The following is a 17,093-nucleotide window of genomic DNA, read 5'->3' as shown; positions in this document are numbered from 1 at the left end:
TGCAGCTTCCATATGTAGGCACAGGGATAGCAGGAGCATGACATTCCCAATATTCAGCAATGGGATTTATTGTGGAATGCAGGTCCTTGTCTCTGCCCTTCTTGTACCAGCACTGGAGGGGGGAGGGAGGCTGAAGAAAAAAAATCCTTTTCTAAGGGTGTTCATCTTTTCAAAAAAAGATCTTAATGAGACAGCTCCTAATTATTTGTATGTCAAATCCCCCAATCAGAAATGTTTTATTCTTTTGTAATCTGAGGGAAGGAAGGCAGATTTTCTCACATCTCTACCCTCATTCTTCCAAAATATCCCCTCTTAGTCAAAAGCAACCTCACCATTTCCCCATTCCAGCCTCCTCTACGTTCACATATCCAGCATTAGTTAATAAATTTCATTAGGTTCTTTCTGCAGGGCATCCCAATAAACTTTATCCCTGGTGAGGGAAAGTTCTCCCTGCCCTGCCCGTGGTGCTCGGCAGAGGTTCTGCAGTGTCTGCCGGCCACGAGGAGCCCAGGGGAGTTCCTGCTGCTCTTTGTGCCTCAGGTGGGAGCTGGAGATTCCCTTCTGCTGGGAAATCCCTGTGGCTGAGCACATTCGAAGAGCTTTACTCCACCTGTGTGAACAGCAGAGCACACACAGTGTTTTACAACCCCATCGTTCTCTCCCAGCAGAGCAGCTGCTGCCTTGTGCTGGTTTAATTCCAAATAAAAGGGAAAATCTGTCTCTGCTACCCTGCCCTTCCTCACGAGGACTTGGCTTCTCAGTATCGACAGGGAATATTCCAGAGTCCAAAATATTATCTCTATATTTCTCTCCCTCCACAGTTCACCTTGTTCAAGAAATATTTCTAGTGGTGGAACATCTCTGTTTTCCAGGAACTTTTTGTGGAAATCTCTCTATGGGACCTGAAGCTGCAGCATCATTCTTGCATTTTTTTAACTTTTGTGCTTCATCTTCAATGAAAACTGCTCCCAAACTGCCTGAAATTATGTCTGCAGTCACACCCATGCAGGTAGAAATAACTTCCTTTCTAAGAGCAGCACCAGTTTCAAAAATCAGTTTGTATTCCTTGAAAAAGGCACCTTAGGAGGAGCAGTGTTCCCTGCACAACCATCACCCTGCTGGATTCTTTCATGTGAAAGCACCACAGATTTATCTGCCGCTGAATCTGAAGGCTCTCAGGGGTCTGTCATTAATGTGTCCCATCTGTGGTGTTACTCAGCGTTTTTTCATCTGTACAAATATCTTTTTCCTCTTTTATCTGTCCTTTTTTTTTTTTTCCTTTGGATGGGGAAAGTGTTGGCAGAAGCACAACAGAGCCTGGAAGAAGCTTTTCCTCAGAGACACACCAGAAATGCTCCTTTGCTGCTTCACCAACCAGAGCCATAAACACATAAAGCATTTTCCCAAGGGCAGCGTCGCACTCAGCACTCGGAGACCTGAAACCAAACCCTTCCCAGGAGAGGGCTGAGCTGAAATCCAGGGCAGGATTTCAGGCATTTTATCTGATGAACCAGCTCTAATCCCTGCAAAAGCAGGAACCAGGATGTGGCCCAGAGGGGACTGAGTTCAGCCAAGCACAGCCCAAGTGCCTCTTGCCTGACTAATGGCAAAGGCAGGCAGAGCTTGGCTATTTCTTATGGCTCTGAGGGGGAAGCCAAATGCACTCAGCTCACAGCAATCCACGGTTAAAGTCCAAACTCATCTCTTTGGGGTTTGACAGAAGTGCTTCTGGATTCATGGTATCTTTTACATATTTATTAGAGCTTTCAGCAGAAAATACTCCAGAGCCACAGACAGGGTTGTTCCACCCTCCCTCTGCCCTGGGATGAAAGAGCAGTGCTCTTTAATAGTAAAAACATCTAAAATCTCCTATTTGTTCGCTGTTTCTCAGAAATATAGAGACCAGGTATTAATGCAAACAGTAGTCGTGGGCAAGGTGGCGATAAAATGAATAACCAGCACCCCTCCTCTCTGAACACGTGCAAGGACAGAGCTGGGTGGGCGTCATTCAGGAGAAATTCACCAAGAATGGCACAATCAGCAGCTGGGGCTCAGGGTTCTGTCACCAACTTCACCTCCTAAACCATGTTCCTCACTTCTTGGCAGCACTTCCAGGCACTGACCTCAGCAGAGCACCAGCTTGGAATTTCAGGGGAATTTAGACACCAGACATTAATATCTGTGAAACTCTAGAAAGATAACACAGTATAATGCAAAAATAACACGAAATACTATATTCACACAATGGAGACTTTGTAACATGCCAGCACAAGAACAAGAAATGTTTCTTTTTGTGAGATAAATGCAAGCAAATGCCCAAGCCCAACATTATTGCTGCCTTTTCTTTGACAAACTGGATAGCAGCATCCAGCTGAAACAGAACCCTCAAACCCTGAGCAAGTGACAGGAATTTGCTTTCCAAGCCTTGGTCTGAGGTCAGTTTTACCTCAGCACAAACACATCCAGCAGATCGAAAGTGAAGCGATCTGAGCAAACACTGCGGCTTCATCCACAAATCCGGTAAATGGCAGCAGCTCGGGTGTGATTCAGGGGCTTGCAGAACCAGCTGGAGCAAATTCCTCCAAGGAGTCAGGCAACAGCTATTTGTACAGGCAATTAGACACTCATAAAACAATTAAAACCTTCAGATTCTCAACTTCGGTTTAGATATAGAATTTTATTTTAAATTTCAAGTGTTGATGCTCAGCATCCCCTGTGTTTCTTCCCTTGCTGTTGGCAAACAGGTTTTGGTCACTTACGTTGTACAGTCAGTAATTCCACTACAACTGAAAATATTCAGAATTTTTCAGTGTCAGCACACAAGTGCTGCTTTGGGTGTTAATACATGTTAATACATATGTTAATACATCTAATTGCACATAAAGGATAATGTAAATTACTGCTCTTCAGCACAGTTTTTCTGTAAGCAGAGTTAAACCAGGAATTTTTTGCATGGGCAAAAATCACCAAGATTTTATATACTCACAGAATCACAGGATGGTTTTGGTTGAAAGGGACTCCAAAAATCCTCTTATTTCACCCCCCACCATGGGCAGGGACAACTTCCACTGCCCCAGGGTGCTCCAAGCCCCGTCCAACCTGGCCTGGGACACTTCCAGGGATTCCTAAATGCTGCTTTTTAAATTAAATAAATGTTCCTTGCACAGCTCTGAGAGGAAGGTGGCAAAACCTTCCAGACTCCTATTCAAAGAGAAATATTCAGCCTGGGACAGTAACTATTGCACAAATCCTTCACTCCCACACCTCCCTTCTCTGCTCAGGCAGAGCAATACTGCTAAAAGAGACCAGAAACTGAAACATCCCAGAGAGTAATTCTAATTTTCAGGGAAAAATGCAAAACCTGCCAAGTCCTGAGTATTTCCAAGCTGGCTGTCAGAGCATCTTGTCCTGGGCCTTGATTCCTTGGTCTGTTCTCATCACTTTCTCCCTGACTGTCCCCCTGCAAGCTCCTCTCTAGAGGATGCAGAGTGTGTGAAGCATTGCTTGCTCTTCCAAAGCAGGTAATAAATGTTTACTCACAGAAAAGATGGTCCAAGTTTATTTTTTTTTAAGCAATCTTTGCTTGATTTAAGTCAAGAAACCTCTTCATTTTCTTGAGCTATGTGCTTCTTTGGAGGCTCCTTCAGTAGTGGAGTGTTGCAATGTTTATGGCTGAGGTGGACATCTCCACGCAGGTCACAGCCAGCTGGAAGATTCCTTGGCTGGTGGAATTTGAGCTTTTCATCCATCCCTCTGTTCTTCTGGATCCCTCTCTCAGGATTACCTTGGGCTCAGTTTGCTCAGCAGAGCTTTATCTTCACACTGCTACCGTCATCTTGGAGGGGAGTAACCATCCAGAATGTGAGATAAGAAGAGGAGTTTAGAGGTAAAAACCAGTATTTGAGTAAAACTAGAATAAAGGTTTCTTTTGCTTTCATTTCCCAGTGAATGTGAATAACTTGGAGATCTCAGTTTTCAAAGCCATTTCAGTTTCTCTTCTGCAGAGTGGGAATTACTGTACTTTCCCATCAATATTTACAGAGCTCTAAGATCTTCATCTGGAAAGAGAATTAAAAGAATTGACACAGAATTAAAAGTGTATAAACAAACCCAAGCAAAGCCTTCAATAACAACCAGAGTTTGCAAGTTGCAATCAATTTGCCTTCCCCACATTGTGAAATACCCTCCTGTGACAGACACTCTCCCTGTGTCATCTTCTCGTTCTCCCGTGGCCCTTCAGTGTTTTGTATTAATTTAGAAAACCCAGAGACTTCACAAGAATTTTAAGGCCAAATTAGCAAAAACTTTTCCTAACCAGGAGACAGAGCAGAGGTCAGGAGACAGGAGCTGTGTGAGGTGTCACAGAGCAAACCTCCTGGAGTCACAGCACTAAGAAGGAAAATCCACCACCAATTCAAAGCTGTTTCCCACTGAGGAGTTATTTTGGTGCTATTTGGTGTATTTGAAGTGAAATACATGAAAATCACTCCGGTCACTTTGCATGAGCGCCAAGGTTTTGATCCGGAAGTTCAGATGTTGGTTTTAATGAGCTTCCCACGCACACCTCAGTCTCCTAAATCCAGGGGAGGAGCTCTGAGTTTGATGAGATTCCCAAGCTTTGTTCCAAGAATATGTTACAATTGTTCCCAAAAGGTAGAAGTCGCCATTACCTCAGCTCAGAAAGCAGCTCTAAAACTTGGACTTCAGGTACTGAGGGAATATTTAGTGGTGAAAAAGGTGTGAGCCAGCTGTGTGTACCTGCACAGCAGGTCTCCCACGGAAGCATCCCACTGGCAGATGGTTTCTTAAGGAATATTCTCTCCTGACATCCAAGAGAGCAGAAATCAAACCAAAAGCATAAGAGAAGCATAGAAAGATCAGCTCTTTAGTTTTGATCTGAAGCTATTTCCTGGTCTTTGACCTAAAATCTTCTTTGCCATAGTGGAGGAGTGAAAAGGGTTTTTCATTTTTCACTCATAGCTGTCATTTGCTGTTACATTGGAAAATATTGGGAAGTCTTGCAGATGGGCATCTGTGGGACAGTGGTGACACCTTCGCTGTTCCAGGTGCCTCAGTGGAGGGATACACCCAAAATTCAGCTCAAGAACACTGAACTGCTCTTGCTTTACTCTGGAGATAACCCTTGATACATTCTAAAGGTCACAAATTAAAATTATAGCCTTGGGTTTAAGATCTCTTAGAAAGGAAGGAAGAAGGGAAGGCTGCAAATGCCCTTGGAGCTGCACTTGAGCAGGAATTGAGGCAATCATTAGCTGTCCCAGCTCCAGGCCCAGCCGAGCTCCCAACACCCTGGTTTCCCTGCCAGGGACTTACAGCACAGCCACAGGAGTTAAATACAACCTTTTCCATTCTGTAATTTAAAAACAGCTTCAGAGAGAGAAGATTTCATATTAACAGGGTGGTTTCCTTCCCATAGCTGTGAAGAACATGGAAAAATTGACCTGTGCCCAGTTTAGTCTTGACTTGCCTGTTCCAGACTCTTCCAAAGACACCGTTTCACAGGCACGAAGCTGTGACCCTTCAAATGAGTTCATTTTCACTCCTTAAATAGGCAGAGGGCACAAATTGCCTCTTCCTGTCTGGTTTCTCAGAACTTAGTGTTGAATGGAGCCTGAACTGCCTCCAAGGACAGCAAGATGTGTTTCAGTAGCGCTGCTTCAAAGCAAACAAATCACAGGAATGTCAGCTTGTGGTGTTCCCCCCAAAAAACGCAAACCTTTGAACCAGCTAAAACTTTAAAGCCTGCCTGGGAAGTGCTCTGACCTCGTGGCCCACAGAGTATGATCCCATTGCAGAAAATCGCTGGGATGGAGGGGCAGGATTGGGAAGGATGTACAAAACTCACAGAAAAATTCTGCACTGTACATTTTCTTTTTTTTTGTACATTTTCTCTCTGCTGATCACTGCTGCCTTGGTCTTTGTATTGTTACTAATTTGACTTTGAGACGTGTGCCTTTATGTGTCAAATCCATCTTCTGATCATGCTCTGTCCTACACACCCACTGTCTGCACACTCTGCCTCTGTCAAACCCTACATAAAGGGGATTAGATTTCCCAAGGGCAGCTTGGAAAGAAGAGAAGAGGTGGTGTGGGGTGCAGGAAAATCAAATCCCCGTGGTAGCCAAGCTGTCTTTCCTGGAAATCCTCTGGATTACAGGTAGCTCTGTCTTGCAGCAGGATCCAGCCCTCTCTCTCTCCCTTTCCCTCTCCCTCTCCCTCTCCTCTCCTCGTGGTTCCTTTACCTGTTCTTGCTCCTCTCCTGCCTTCTCTTAGCCTCAAACTCTGAGTATTTCTGCGGAGTTTCTGATTAAAAGACTGGCATTAACTCATTTTTGTCAGGATTTAATGGCTAACAACACTCATAGTGAAGGGAATTTTGCCTTCTCCGATGATGCCCACTTGCCCTTTCCTGGTTACTCAGCCAGACAGGGTAAGGGCAGTTCCAACCCCGCAGCTTGTTGTTCCTCAGCTCCCTGCACTTTTTTATTCCGTCCTTTTAAAGTGCAAATGCTGCGGGAAAACTGAACTATTCTGCCACCTGTGCTCTGCAGAGTGAACACCACAGCCCCTGCACGCTCATGCGGGTGCTCGAACTCAAAAACACGAGTTAAAAAAAAAAAAAAAAAGAGAAAAAGAAAAATAAACCGAGAGAGAGCTACGAGATCGCTCGCACGAGCGCCAGGCGGGCAGCGGTGTCGCTGCGTGCGGCGTGGCCGGAGATGCGTCCCTTCCTCCGGGGGACCGGAGCCGCGCATCCCGGGCTCCCAGCGGGTCCCATCCGCGCATCCCAGGTTCCCAGCGGGCGGAGGCGCTGGCGCGGTGCCTCTCGTGCCTCGCCTGAACCTTTTCATGACCCGCCTGCCCCGCGGGCTCCGCGGGCAGGTCCGGGGCAGCCGTCCCACCTCACCCCACTCAGGGCTGCCATTGGCGCGGATGAAAGTCCAGCACCTCGGGCTGCTATAAATGCACCTATGCGCGGCCGGGGGCCGGCACCGTGGCCATGGGCGGCTGCAGCATCCTCCTCCGCCGGCTCCGCGCCCGCACCTGCGGCCGCGCCGCCGCCGCGTCCTCGCTGAGCGCCCTGCGGCCGGCGGAGACGCTGCCCGGGCCGCCCAGCTGGCCGCTGATGGGCAGCCTGCCCGACGTGCTCTGGAAGGGGGGGCTCAAGAGGCAGCACGAGACGCTGGTGAGGCGGCGGAGCGATGGGGATGCGATGGGATGCGATGGGATGGGATGGGATGAGGATGGGATGAGGATAAGGATGCTGCGGCGGGGAGCGCCTCGCACTCACCGCGGGGTTTTTTCCGCTCCCCAGGCTCAGTACCACCGGAGGTTCGGGAAGATCTTCCGCATGAAGCTGGGCGCGTTCGACTCGGTGCACATCGCGGCGCCGTGCCTGCTGGAGGCTCTGTACCGCCGCGAGGGCGCCTGCCCGCAGCGCCTCGAGATCAAGCCCTGGAAAGCCTATCGCGACTATCGCGACGAGGGCTACGGGCTGCTCATCTTGTAAGTGGCAGGCGCAGCATCCCGGCCCCGGGGAGGTACCGGGAGGACCTGGGGTGCGGGTGCGGGGGTGCCGGTACCTGGGGGATGCTGCGGACGGCGGCCGCCCCCAGCCCGGCTCCGGGGGGCACCGGGGGGCTCGGGCTGCGTTCCCGAGGGTGGCCGTGCCCCCGGGGCTCGTCCCCCGTCCCCGAGGATCCCCCGCTTGTGCCGTCGGTGCGATGGAGCATCAGCGGTGGACACGCAGCGGGTTTGGGGTTTTCTCCTGCTCTCGTTTTTCTTTGAGCTTTTCGCTTCCCAACCCCGCTGTGGTTGTTTCAACCCAGGGAAGGAAAGGACTGGCAGAGGGTAAGAAGTGCCTTCCAGAAGAAATTAATGAAGCCCGGGGAAGTTGTGAAACTGGATGCGGCGATCAATGAGGTACCGAGCTCTGAGAAATGCTTTCTCTCCCCCCGCTCCCCCGGCAGCATGGGGAATTAAAGCAGATCCGGTTTATCTGGATCGATGTTGATTTGCTCCACAGTGATAAAACCACGAGTTCAGACTCTGATCATTCAGGGAATAACAAGCACAAACTGATTGCCAGGGTCTGAGACCACACAGAAACCTGTAGCTGAGACTGTCTCCACAGAAAAATAGGATTATTCCATAAGGGTACAGGCTCCTGCAAACAGCTTTTCCCTGCTTTTCTTGCATTCGGTAGTTTTTGCCTTCACCCCTTCAGTCTTCTGCTCCTCCCCTCAGGGAACACGTCTGTCCTTAACCTCTGTGCTCCTCAGGGAGTTTGAGGAGCATCTGTGATAAACAGCTTAACCCTGTTGTGAAACCCCCGTGCTGCCCCAGAGTGAAGGATTCCACCCCTGCGGAGGGAAGCTCAGTTCATCGAAGCACCGGTAGCACGAGAGTTGTGTCAGATCCAAACATTTGTTCACAGAGGGGGAAGTTGAATCTTGTTGAAAGAACAGGGAACAAAGGGATTCCTCTCCTGCAAGATTGTTATCTGCTGAAAAGGCAGCTGAAATGTTGAATTACACCGGATTTTATTAGTTGATGTAATTTCATCCCCTTCTTTTCTCTCTCTTCTCTCCACCCTTTAGGTCCTGGAGGACTTTATGTACAGAATAGATGAAATTTGTGACCACAATGGACAGATGGAAGACATCTACTCAGAATTCAACAAATGGTCATTTGAAAGTGAGTAGTTTTTTGCCTGGAGTGCACCTGCCAGGGCATTTCAGCTAAAATATGATCAGGGATGAATGTGTTGGCTGATTATTTCCAAACTCTCAGCTATAATACCATAGAAAGAGAGTTGCAGAGCAGCCAGGGGACTGTCAGTGCAAAATTCATCAGCATAGATAGAAACTCTTCTGTTGAGCTACCTGCATGGCTTGTAAAAAATTCAAACATTCCAGTGACTTATAAATCCAAAAACCAGGGAGATTTTGGTTCATTTATCTGGAGTGGGATCAGAAAACACACGGCCTTTCTTTGTCCATATGATATTTGTTAATTATCAGCAGTGCAGGATCAATGAACTATTCCAATAACAGAGTGTTCACAGTAGGCAGGGATTGGAAAATCCCATTTCCAATGTTCACATTGGGATTGAGAAGCACTGGAATGAGTTACCAAGGCAGAGCCTCATCCTTAGAAACCCTTCAGAGCACACTGAGGAAAGTGCCAGGAATGACACAGGGCAGAAACTGGCTCAGTGATTCCCAAAAAAAGGGATGGTTGGGTGTAGTGACTGAACCAGCTCTGCCAGACCTGGCTGCTCTTGGCTGGCTCATCTCAGCAGCCTCTGGACTGAGCTCCTCAAAGTGGGGTTTTTTTCCACTGTCAGTGGTGATGGTGCATTTGGAAAGGGAGAAATAGGAAGTGACAGCTTGAAAAAAAATGAGGAAAAAAAGGCAAGTGGAAAGAGGAGGAAAGTGGTGAGTGTGGGATGCTGCCAGTGTTTGCAAGTGGTTTGTGGCTGTGGAAAGGAGTAGGGAATGCTGGAGTAGACGGCCTCTTCAAGCCCTGTTCTCCTGCCACTCGGTTCTCTTCAGTAAAGTCACCAAATATATGCCAAATATCCAGATCTGCTGCTCGTGGGGATCAGTGGCAATCCTGACTTGTGCAGAAATACTGCTGTAAGGGCCCTTAGCTGGAAACCCTCGATGGGGCCCAGGCCAACGAGCAGGAGATGTTTTACAAGTGCTGCTCTAACAGGTCTGTGTCAAGGGACGTTTTCAAAGGCTCATCCAAGCCATTCCTTGGTAATAAACGATGCATCCCACGCCGCCTTTTGTTTATATAATTTAATTACAATATTGCCCAACAACAGGTATCTGTCTGGTGCTGTACAGAAAGAGGTTTGGCCTCCTGCAGCAGGACGTAGAAGAGGAAAGTCTGAACTTCATCAAGGCTGTAAAAACGGTATGGAAGAGCCTCTCCTGGGGCCGTGGTGATTTTCTAGCCCTGCTGCGCTGGTTTAAAGGAGGCAGCTGGAAAAAGCAGCTCAGGCTTCTGTGCTACGTGTCCCAAATGACTCCTGTAGTGCCCAGCTGATCCTGGGCTTCTGCCTCCTTTATGAAATGCCTCAGTCTGACAGGGAAAATGCTGTGTGGCCATCAGGGCACTCCTGGAAGGAGAGCTCTCAGCTTGGATGGGTGACTCTGCTCCCCTCTGAGGCACCTGTGGTGCAACGCTGCTGTTTGCAGGGTGGGACTGCTGCCTTTGTGGGGATTATGCAAACACTCAGGATTTGGGGTTAGTCAGTCCTGCAGGCAGAACTGCCGTGCCTTTGGGGCTCTGGGGTAGGAACCTGCCTAATTTTAGTCATCAAACAGAGCCAGCCAGCCCTGCCTCAGTTTTCACCTCCATCTGTTGTCAAGGGAGAGAGAGGCACTGCCAAGAAGTAGCTTGTCCCACTCTCAACAGGTGCCTAAAATAAAGAGGATGAGTTCCCTGCTGAGGAAGCTCCTGGCTGTCCCTAATTTTTAGCTGGATATCCCCTAAGTGGACTGAGACCCATCCTCTCTGTCCAGGATGGAAAAACCACCAGAATTTTGCCTTCTTGAAAATTGCCCCCAACTTTCCAGCCTCGTTTTGTTCAGGGATTACAAGTAGGTGGATTAAAGAGATTAAAGAGAGATTTCCCACCCTCTTTCCCACCACAGATGATGGGCACTTTTGGAATGATGATGGTGACCCCCGTGGAGCTGCACAAGAGGCTGAACACCAAAGTCTGGCAAGCTCACACTAAAGCCTGGGATGACATATTTAAAACAGGTCATTATTTAAACCCAATTTATCTCCTTTCCCTTTATCTCTGTTTTCTCCTTGCTGGAACTGATTTTTTCACACTTGCTGCTGTTAATCCCCGCCTTCAGCACGGTTTAAAGCACATTTGTTGCACCTAAACACAGATCTATTCCCACGACTAACACCCAGGTTGTGGGGCAATATCCAATTCCCAGGGAAATCCCAGGATTCTGGCAGCCAGCAGTGTGATGGCACCACTTTAATCTGTCATAAAAGTAAATTAAAAATGTGTCATCTCTTTAAACGCAAGGGTATAAATGAAAAGGGGCTTCCCTCAAAGACTTGTTTTCTTGAGAAACAAGAATTGTGCATGCAACAAAACCATGTTTGCTAAAAAAAAGAAATTATAGGTTTTCTGAACAACCTGGAACATGGTTGTAAATCTTAAAACCAGCAGTAATTTAAATTATAAGGTGCAGTTTGGCTTTTGCCATCATTTTTTGACTATTTAAAATGAGTTGGCCTTCAAAGCTCAAAAATTTCTCAAACTCCAGATGTGAAGTTAAGTTTGTATTTTTAATATTTTTAAATTTCATTAATTTAAACAGTGAGAGGCTTAACTAAAGGTTAAGAAAGCTTCTGGAAGGTTGTAACACTGAGATATTTCCCTTGGTGTTTGAGTCCTGGATACTTCAAGGCTTTTGGTCCTGCCAGCCACACATGCACTCATTTTATTGCTTCTTAGCTTATGTGCTTCAGGAAAGACACTTCAAACCAGTTTTGATCAGAAAAACCAGTTTGACACCTCCACTTAAAACGAATAATTCCTTACAGGAACTGGTTTTAAAAGTGGGGATACTCATGAGCAAAATCTATTTATTTTTATTTAAAAAATCCCCAGCATGTTGAAATTTGGCGTCTTTGTGCCTTCCCCCGGTAAACCCAAGGTTTACATTTCCCCTCAGGGGGTCTGGGTGCTAAGTCCCTTTGATTTTTTAACACCTTGATCCCCTTTGAAAACCCCAGGTAATAAGTTTTACACACTCATGTTCCTGGTTGCTGAATATTTCCCTCAACATATCACCAATTTCCTCCCCTAATTTAAGAGAGCAGAATTCCCAAGAGCTTGCAGGAGCTCCTCTGTTCAAAAGGGATTTCGGGGACTGAATATTTTGTTTTAAAAGTGAAAATACCATCCTTTATTCGGTATAAATACACTCACTATTTACCCACGGCTTGAAAATAGAGCACAGCTCGGCACTTCTTTAAAACCATGCATGTGGGACGTGGGGTTGCTGGTATTTTTATGGGATTTTGAGCGATTTTCCATTAATCCTGTGCTGCTCCTCCCTCCTCAGCCAAGCACTCCATCGACTGCCGGCTGCAGAAGCACTCTGCCAGCCCCCAGGAGGATTTGCTGTGTGACATCTACTCGGGGGGACAGCTCTCCAAGAAGGAGCTCTACGCTGCCATCGCAGAGCTGCAGATCGCCGGGGTGGAGACGGTAAAGCGGATTTCCCAAGGGTTTAAAATCTTCCCAGCTCCCCCCTTCCTTCCACAACCTGACCACCAGCATGCCTGGCAGTGAGTTAATCCTGCAGCTGCCTCAGTGGCCCAAGTGCAGAGGAATTTTTACCTGAAATCACTGGATTTTTAATTCTGGAGGACAACGGGGACTGCTCATAATCCCTTAGGCTGTCAAAATTCCATAAAGCTGTGACCAGCCACAAATGTTGCTTTGAAGTTTTGACACCTTCCTCTGTCCCCACAAAAGGAGGATTTAACCTTTCTTTTCGCCTTCTTCCAGACAGCCAACAGTTTGCTGTGGGCTCTGTACAACATTTCCCGCAATCCACACGTCCAGCAGAAGCTTTTCCAGGAAATCCAGAGAGTTCTGGCTGCTCAGAAGAGCCCAAGTGCTGAAAGCCTGAGGAATATGCCTTACTTAAAAGCCTGTCTGAAAGAATCCATGAGGTAAAATTCCCAAAAAACTGGCAAAACCATCACCAAGCTTTTCACCAGTGTGTGTGCTATAGGGAGAAAGAATTTTCTAGTACACAGGATTTTGTTCACTTTGCTGTTTGAGGTAAAATATGAGAGATAAAGGAAGGCAAATTGCTGGGAATTTAACCCATTGTTCTCTTTCCCTGCAGATTGACTCCATCAGTGCCTTTCACCTCTCGCACCATTGACACAGAAATGGTTCTGGGAAATTATGTGCTGCCCAAAGGGGTAAGGCAATTAATTCAGCTTTTTAGGATGTTTTTCCATTTATTAACTCCCCTTTAAACCACAGAAGCTGCTCATCTTTCAGTCTCAAATTGGCTTTGCAAAAGTACCAGGCCCAGGACAAGGAATGAGGAATTCACCCCCAGGATTCCCATAAACACAAACCCACTCCTACCTGTGCTGCTGTTGGATTTAGGCAGAAATAATTTGCCTGACAACATTTTGATGCGCTGTTTCAAAATATTTCAAATTTTCCTGTGATTCTCTGAGGAAACAATGACCTTTTCGATGTTCCAATTAAGTTTTTGGGAATTACATGACCTCTTCTGAGGAAGCTGCTGCACTATATTTTTCCATAGCGGAGCTGACTCCCTCGGGAGCTCAGGGCTGATTTCTAACGCTCTTCTCTCTCTTGCTTTGCTGCAGACGGTGCTGATGATAAACAGCCATGCCCTGGGCTGCAGCGAGGACTATTTCAGGGGCTGGGCTGAGTTCAGGCCCGAGCGCTGGCTCCAGAGGGGCTCCATCCACCCCTTCTCCCACGTCCCCTTCGGCATCGGGAAGAGGATGTGCATCGGGCGCCGCGTGGCAGAGCTGCAGCTGCACCTGGCCCTCTGCTGGGTAAACACCCAAAAAGGGGGTTCTGGGGGGGTTTTGCTCCTCCAGCTGATCAGATCCAGAGCCCAGCACGCTAATGGGGATCTTTTATTGCAGCTGATCCGTAAATACCAGATTGTGGCCACGGACCACGAGCCGGTGGAGACGCTGCACTCGGGAATCCTCATCCCCAGCCGGGCGCTGCCCATCGCCTTCCGCCGCCGATGAGGTTTGTGCACGGGGCTCTCCTGACCACAGGAGGCTTTTTTTGGGACCTGGTTTGGGATTTTTATGGAAGAAAACAACTTGTGTTTGTCTCCATTCTCACAGCGCCAGAGCCATCCCGATTCGTTATTTTAACAGGAAATTTCCCGCATTTCACACAGCGCGTGGCTCTGGAGTTAATTTTATGTCCATGCTTTCTGTGCATGGTGCAGGTCAGAAAGGGGGAAATCCAAGTACAGCCACTGAAAATAACAGCCAGTGTCTTGTTAGAACTTCTCCACTGCATTACCAGAAGGTATTTCCCAGAAAAGAGCATTTGAATTTGAGCGTCAATTTGCAGATTAAAAAGAAGATGCCTTAGTGAAGGAACTGCTCACTACAGAGTTCAGATAGCAAAACTTGATTTGAAGCAGAAGGATAAAGAAAATCTATTTGTAAATAGTCAGGCAGTGTTGCAACTTACACATTTTTGAGTGTAGGATTTTCTCTCTCACAAGGCTATATAAATGAGCTAACAAATAACTTATTTGTACAACAACCTAAATTGAAAAAACAAGTCTCTGATCTAGAATTAAATCCTCCTATTAGAAATCAAGGACATTTCAATATTGGGGCAGTTATTTTTTTTGCCACCCAGCACCACAGGAAAAAAATCCCAATTATAATCTGAATATTCACTCCTTTAACTGAAGTTTGTTCCGTGCTGTTTGCTTTGAAATAATCACTATAAAGATTCTTTGTTTTGTTCAATACAGGTTGCAAAAAGTAAAGGAGAGCCCTGCTGCTGCTTCCTCTTAAAAGAGAGAACCATGAACTGGAGAAGTCAAAGCTGTGGAGGCTCCAGTAACCAGGGAAGGATTGCACAACTGCTGAGCCAGGAATAGCACCAGGAAAAGCTCCCAGAGTGTTTTATTGGGAAAATGTGCTTAAAAGGAAAGAAAAATGTCAAATGCTTTCATAGACCTGTGGAAATCCAGGGATTTAGTGCAGCTGAGGGATTTACAGGATGAGGAGCCCTGGAGGGTTATGGATGGGAGGTTGTTTAACAGCCCAGTTCGGGGAGAGCTGCCTCCAGTTTGGGACCAGTCACAGCTGAACTGGCCTTGGCAGCTTGGAGTGGGAGAGCTTGGGAAATCAGCTTGAGGGAAAGGAAACTGCCTCAGTTCTTACCAAATTACCAGCGCCATGAGAAGGGAGTTTGGAGTCTGGAAAAAGGCTAAAACTAGGCTGGGAAATTGGGATAATTAAAGAAATGGATTTCCTTGGCATTCTTCACTGCCTGGGAGGAGGGAAATAAGGACAAATGCGCATGGCAGGATTTACTGCTTTGGTTTGAACAGTTGCAGTCCTGTGCCTGGCACACCCTCTGCTCTTCCCCATGGATTTCCATCCCTCCAGCTCCTGCACAAGCCAGTTTATCCCACTTCTATTGTAAAAACTCAGTGGCCTTCCACTGCATGAAAAGGCCTGATCCGGAAATGGAACCACTGGAATCCTATGGGTTCTGCCACTGGAAATGATGATTATCCTAACGGGATAGTTACATTAGATTAGTAACATAAAATTATGCTTCAAAGCACAATTTCACAGGAGATAAGGACCTTAAACACGTCAAAGGGGTCTGTTTCTAGTGGTAAAGGTTAAAATTGTCACTTCCCAACGCAATGCTAGGTTTTGGCTGTTTGCTCACTGGTTTTACACTTTTGCAGTTTCAAGTGCAGATTTAGATCTCTATAACCCTGAATTTATTTTTTTACATGCTGAACTGATGCAAGTTCTTACTATTTGTTGGTCTGTCTCTTGTTTTTCATTTGTTTGTTCTCCTCTGTTATGCTCACACAAGTAAATGTACCCCCATTACAATGTATAAAGCAATTTGTGCATTATCTGAGTATTTCTAGGCAGTTTTGTAAGAAAATAAAGAGTTTTATTTTTATCTCTAGAATTAGTCGATTTATTACAAAGTCTTTGCAGCTTTACAAAAGAGGCTTCTGCATCCTCAGCGTGGTCTGGACACGTTTCTGCCTGGCATGGAGGTCCCAGTGATGGGATTGTTCCATTCCTCTGCCATGACAACAAGATAAAATCCATACAAAGTTCTGAGGAAGGATGGAAATAGCTTGAATTTTTGCAGAATCAGAAGAAATGGTGCATATTTTCAAAATGCCATCCCTCAGTCCTGTCCCTGGCAGGGTGAGGGTGACACTGAGAGCAAACTCAGCAGAGAAGTGGGATGGGAGATCAATCCCCAGAGAGCTCGGGCTGAGATGCAGGTCTGTGTGTGGGACCTACCCAAATCCTGGGACAAAAATCCACCCAAAGCCTCCTTTTACAGCATTATAAATTAATATTACTGCATTGGAGCCAATGGAGCTGTGCCAATATGGAACAAGTGCTGAGAGAAACAGTTTGTTCAGTTCCAGGCATCTCCGACTGCTCACAAATGTTCTGATGATTTAACTTGTGGAGGCAGCTAAAGAGAAGTGGTGTTATCTCGTTGAACTGCCCTTGACAGCCTCAGTATCAGCTGTTTCGAAACCCTTTATTGCTCCTGGGCAGTAAATCACAGGTTGATATTTACTGGACTGCTCAGGATTTTTGTTACTTAAATTTAGTGGCCTCAAAGATCCACACGGGTGTTGCTGTGAGGAAGGTTTTGACTGATTCTGTACCAGCTCAGGTACAAATCTGTGCTCTCTGCTGGATGACCAGCAGTCCAATAACTGCTGAGCTGGAAAATTGAGCTCCAGAATCTTCAGAGTTTTTCAGGTTCCTGAAGTTTGCAAAGAACTTCATTAATCTGCTACCTCCAAGTAAATGTCCAAAGCAATTTACCTAGGAAATGGGTAATTATCAAACTACACAGATAATGAATGACCAACCCAGACTTCCCCATTCAGAAACCAACAGAGCTTTCCTTTCCCTCGGATTTCGGGGGCAGAAACCCAGCAGGATGCCCTGAGATTAATAAATATCTGGGAAACCTTTTGCCCAGCGGGATAAATCCAGTGCAGTCCTTTGCTGCTTTGAAATGAGGCCCTCATTCAGAATTCCCATTTCAACACCACTTCCCTGGGATCATTTCCTGCAGTCACTCCTCAGAGGAAGGCAGCTGGATTGTAACTTTAATGGAATTAATTGGCCTCCATCTTCCCTGTCTCAACAAGGAAGAGAGCAAGGCTTACCTGTCCAAAAGGAAGTGAATTCTGTTCAGGCTTTAGGCATGTTGGAATTGAAAAGGCAAAGTTGGAGCCAGCTAATCCATG

The 17,093-nt window shown here is 46.7% G+C and overlaps 1 protein-coding gene and 1 long non-coding RNA gene across 2 annotated transcripts; one reads left to right on the top strand and one right to left on the bottom strand.

Moving 5' to 3' along the window:
• Positions 1 to 1,740: 1,740 nt before the first annotated feature.
• On the bottom strand, positions 1,741 to 7,397 carry LOC121672528. The gene is made up of 2 exons (XR_006018891.1): positions 7,313 to 7,397; positions 1,741 to 4,058 (listed from the first exon to the last, which is right to left on the bottom strand). It is a non-coding gene; the product is annotated as an uncharacterized LOC121672528 (long non-coding RNA).
• LOC121672508 (1,25-dihydroxyvitamin D(3) 24-hydroxylase, mitochondrial) lies at positions 6,709 to 15,772 on the top strand. Its single transcript, XM_042045182.1, has 12 exons — positions 6,709 to 7,207; positions 7,337 to 7,527; positions 7,851 to 7,944; positions 8,622 to 8,718; positions 9,857 to 9,948; positions 10,692 to 10,803; positions 12,135 to 12,280; positions 12,584 to 12,750; positions 12,930 to 13,008; positions 13,432 to 13,626; positions 13,720 to 13,831; positions 14,583 to 15,772. The coding sequence occupies exons 1-11, from the start codon at positions 7,022 to 7,024 to the stop codon at positions 13,828 to 13,830; spliced, it is 1,470 nt and encodes a 489-aa protein (XP_041901116.1). The 5' UTR covers positions 6,709 to 7,021; the 3' UTR covers position 13,831; positions 14,583 to 15,772.
• The last annotated feature ends 1,321 nt before the right edge of the window (positions 15,773 to 17,093 follow it).

The sequence above is a fragment of the Corvus kubaryi genome, unplaced genomic scaffold, assembly GCF_017639235.1.
Source record: "Corvus kubaryi isolate FWS band 111438036 unplaced genomic scaffold, C.kubaryi_AGA036_p1.0 134, whole genome shotgun sequence".
NCBI lineage: Eukaryota > Metazoa > Chordata > Aves > Passeriformes > Corvidae > Corvus > Corvus kubaryi.
The sequence above is the reverse complement of the archived record's forward strand: the minus strand, read 5'-3'. Positions and strand labels throughout refer to the sequence as shown.

Coding starts and splice junctions, on each gene's coding strand:
- LOC121672508 (XM_042045182.1), top strand. CDS start 7,022: ATGGGCGGCTGCAGCATCCTCCTCCGCCGGCTCCGCGCCCGCACCTGC. Junction 12,281..12,583: donor AGATCGCCGGGGTGGAGACG/GTAAAGCGGATT, acceptor GCCTTCTTCCAG/ACAGCCAACAGTTTGCTGTG. Junction 13,009..13,431: donor ATTATGTGCTGCCCAAAGGG/GTAAGGCAATTA, acceptor GCTTTGCTGCAG/ACGGTGCTGATGATAAACAG.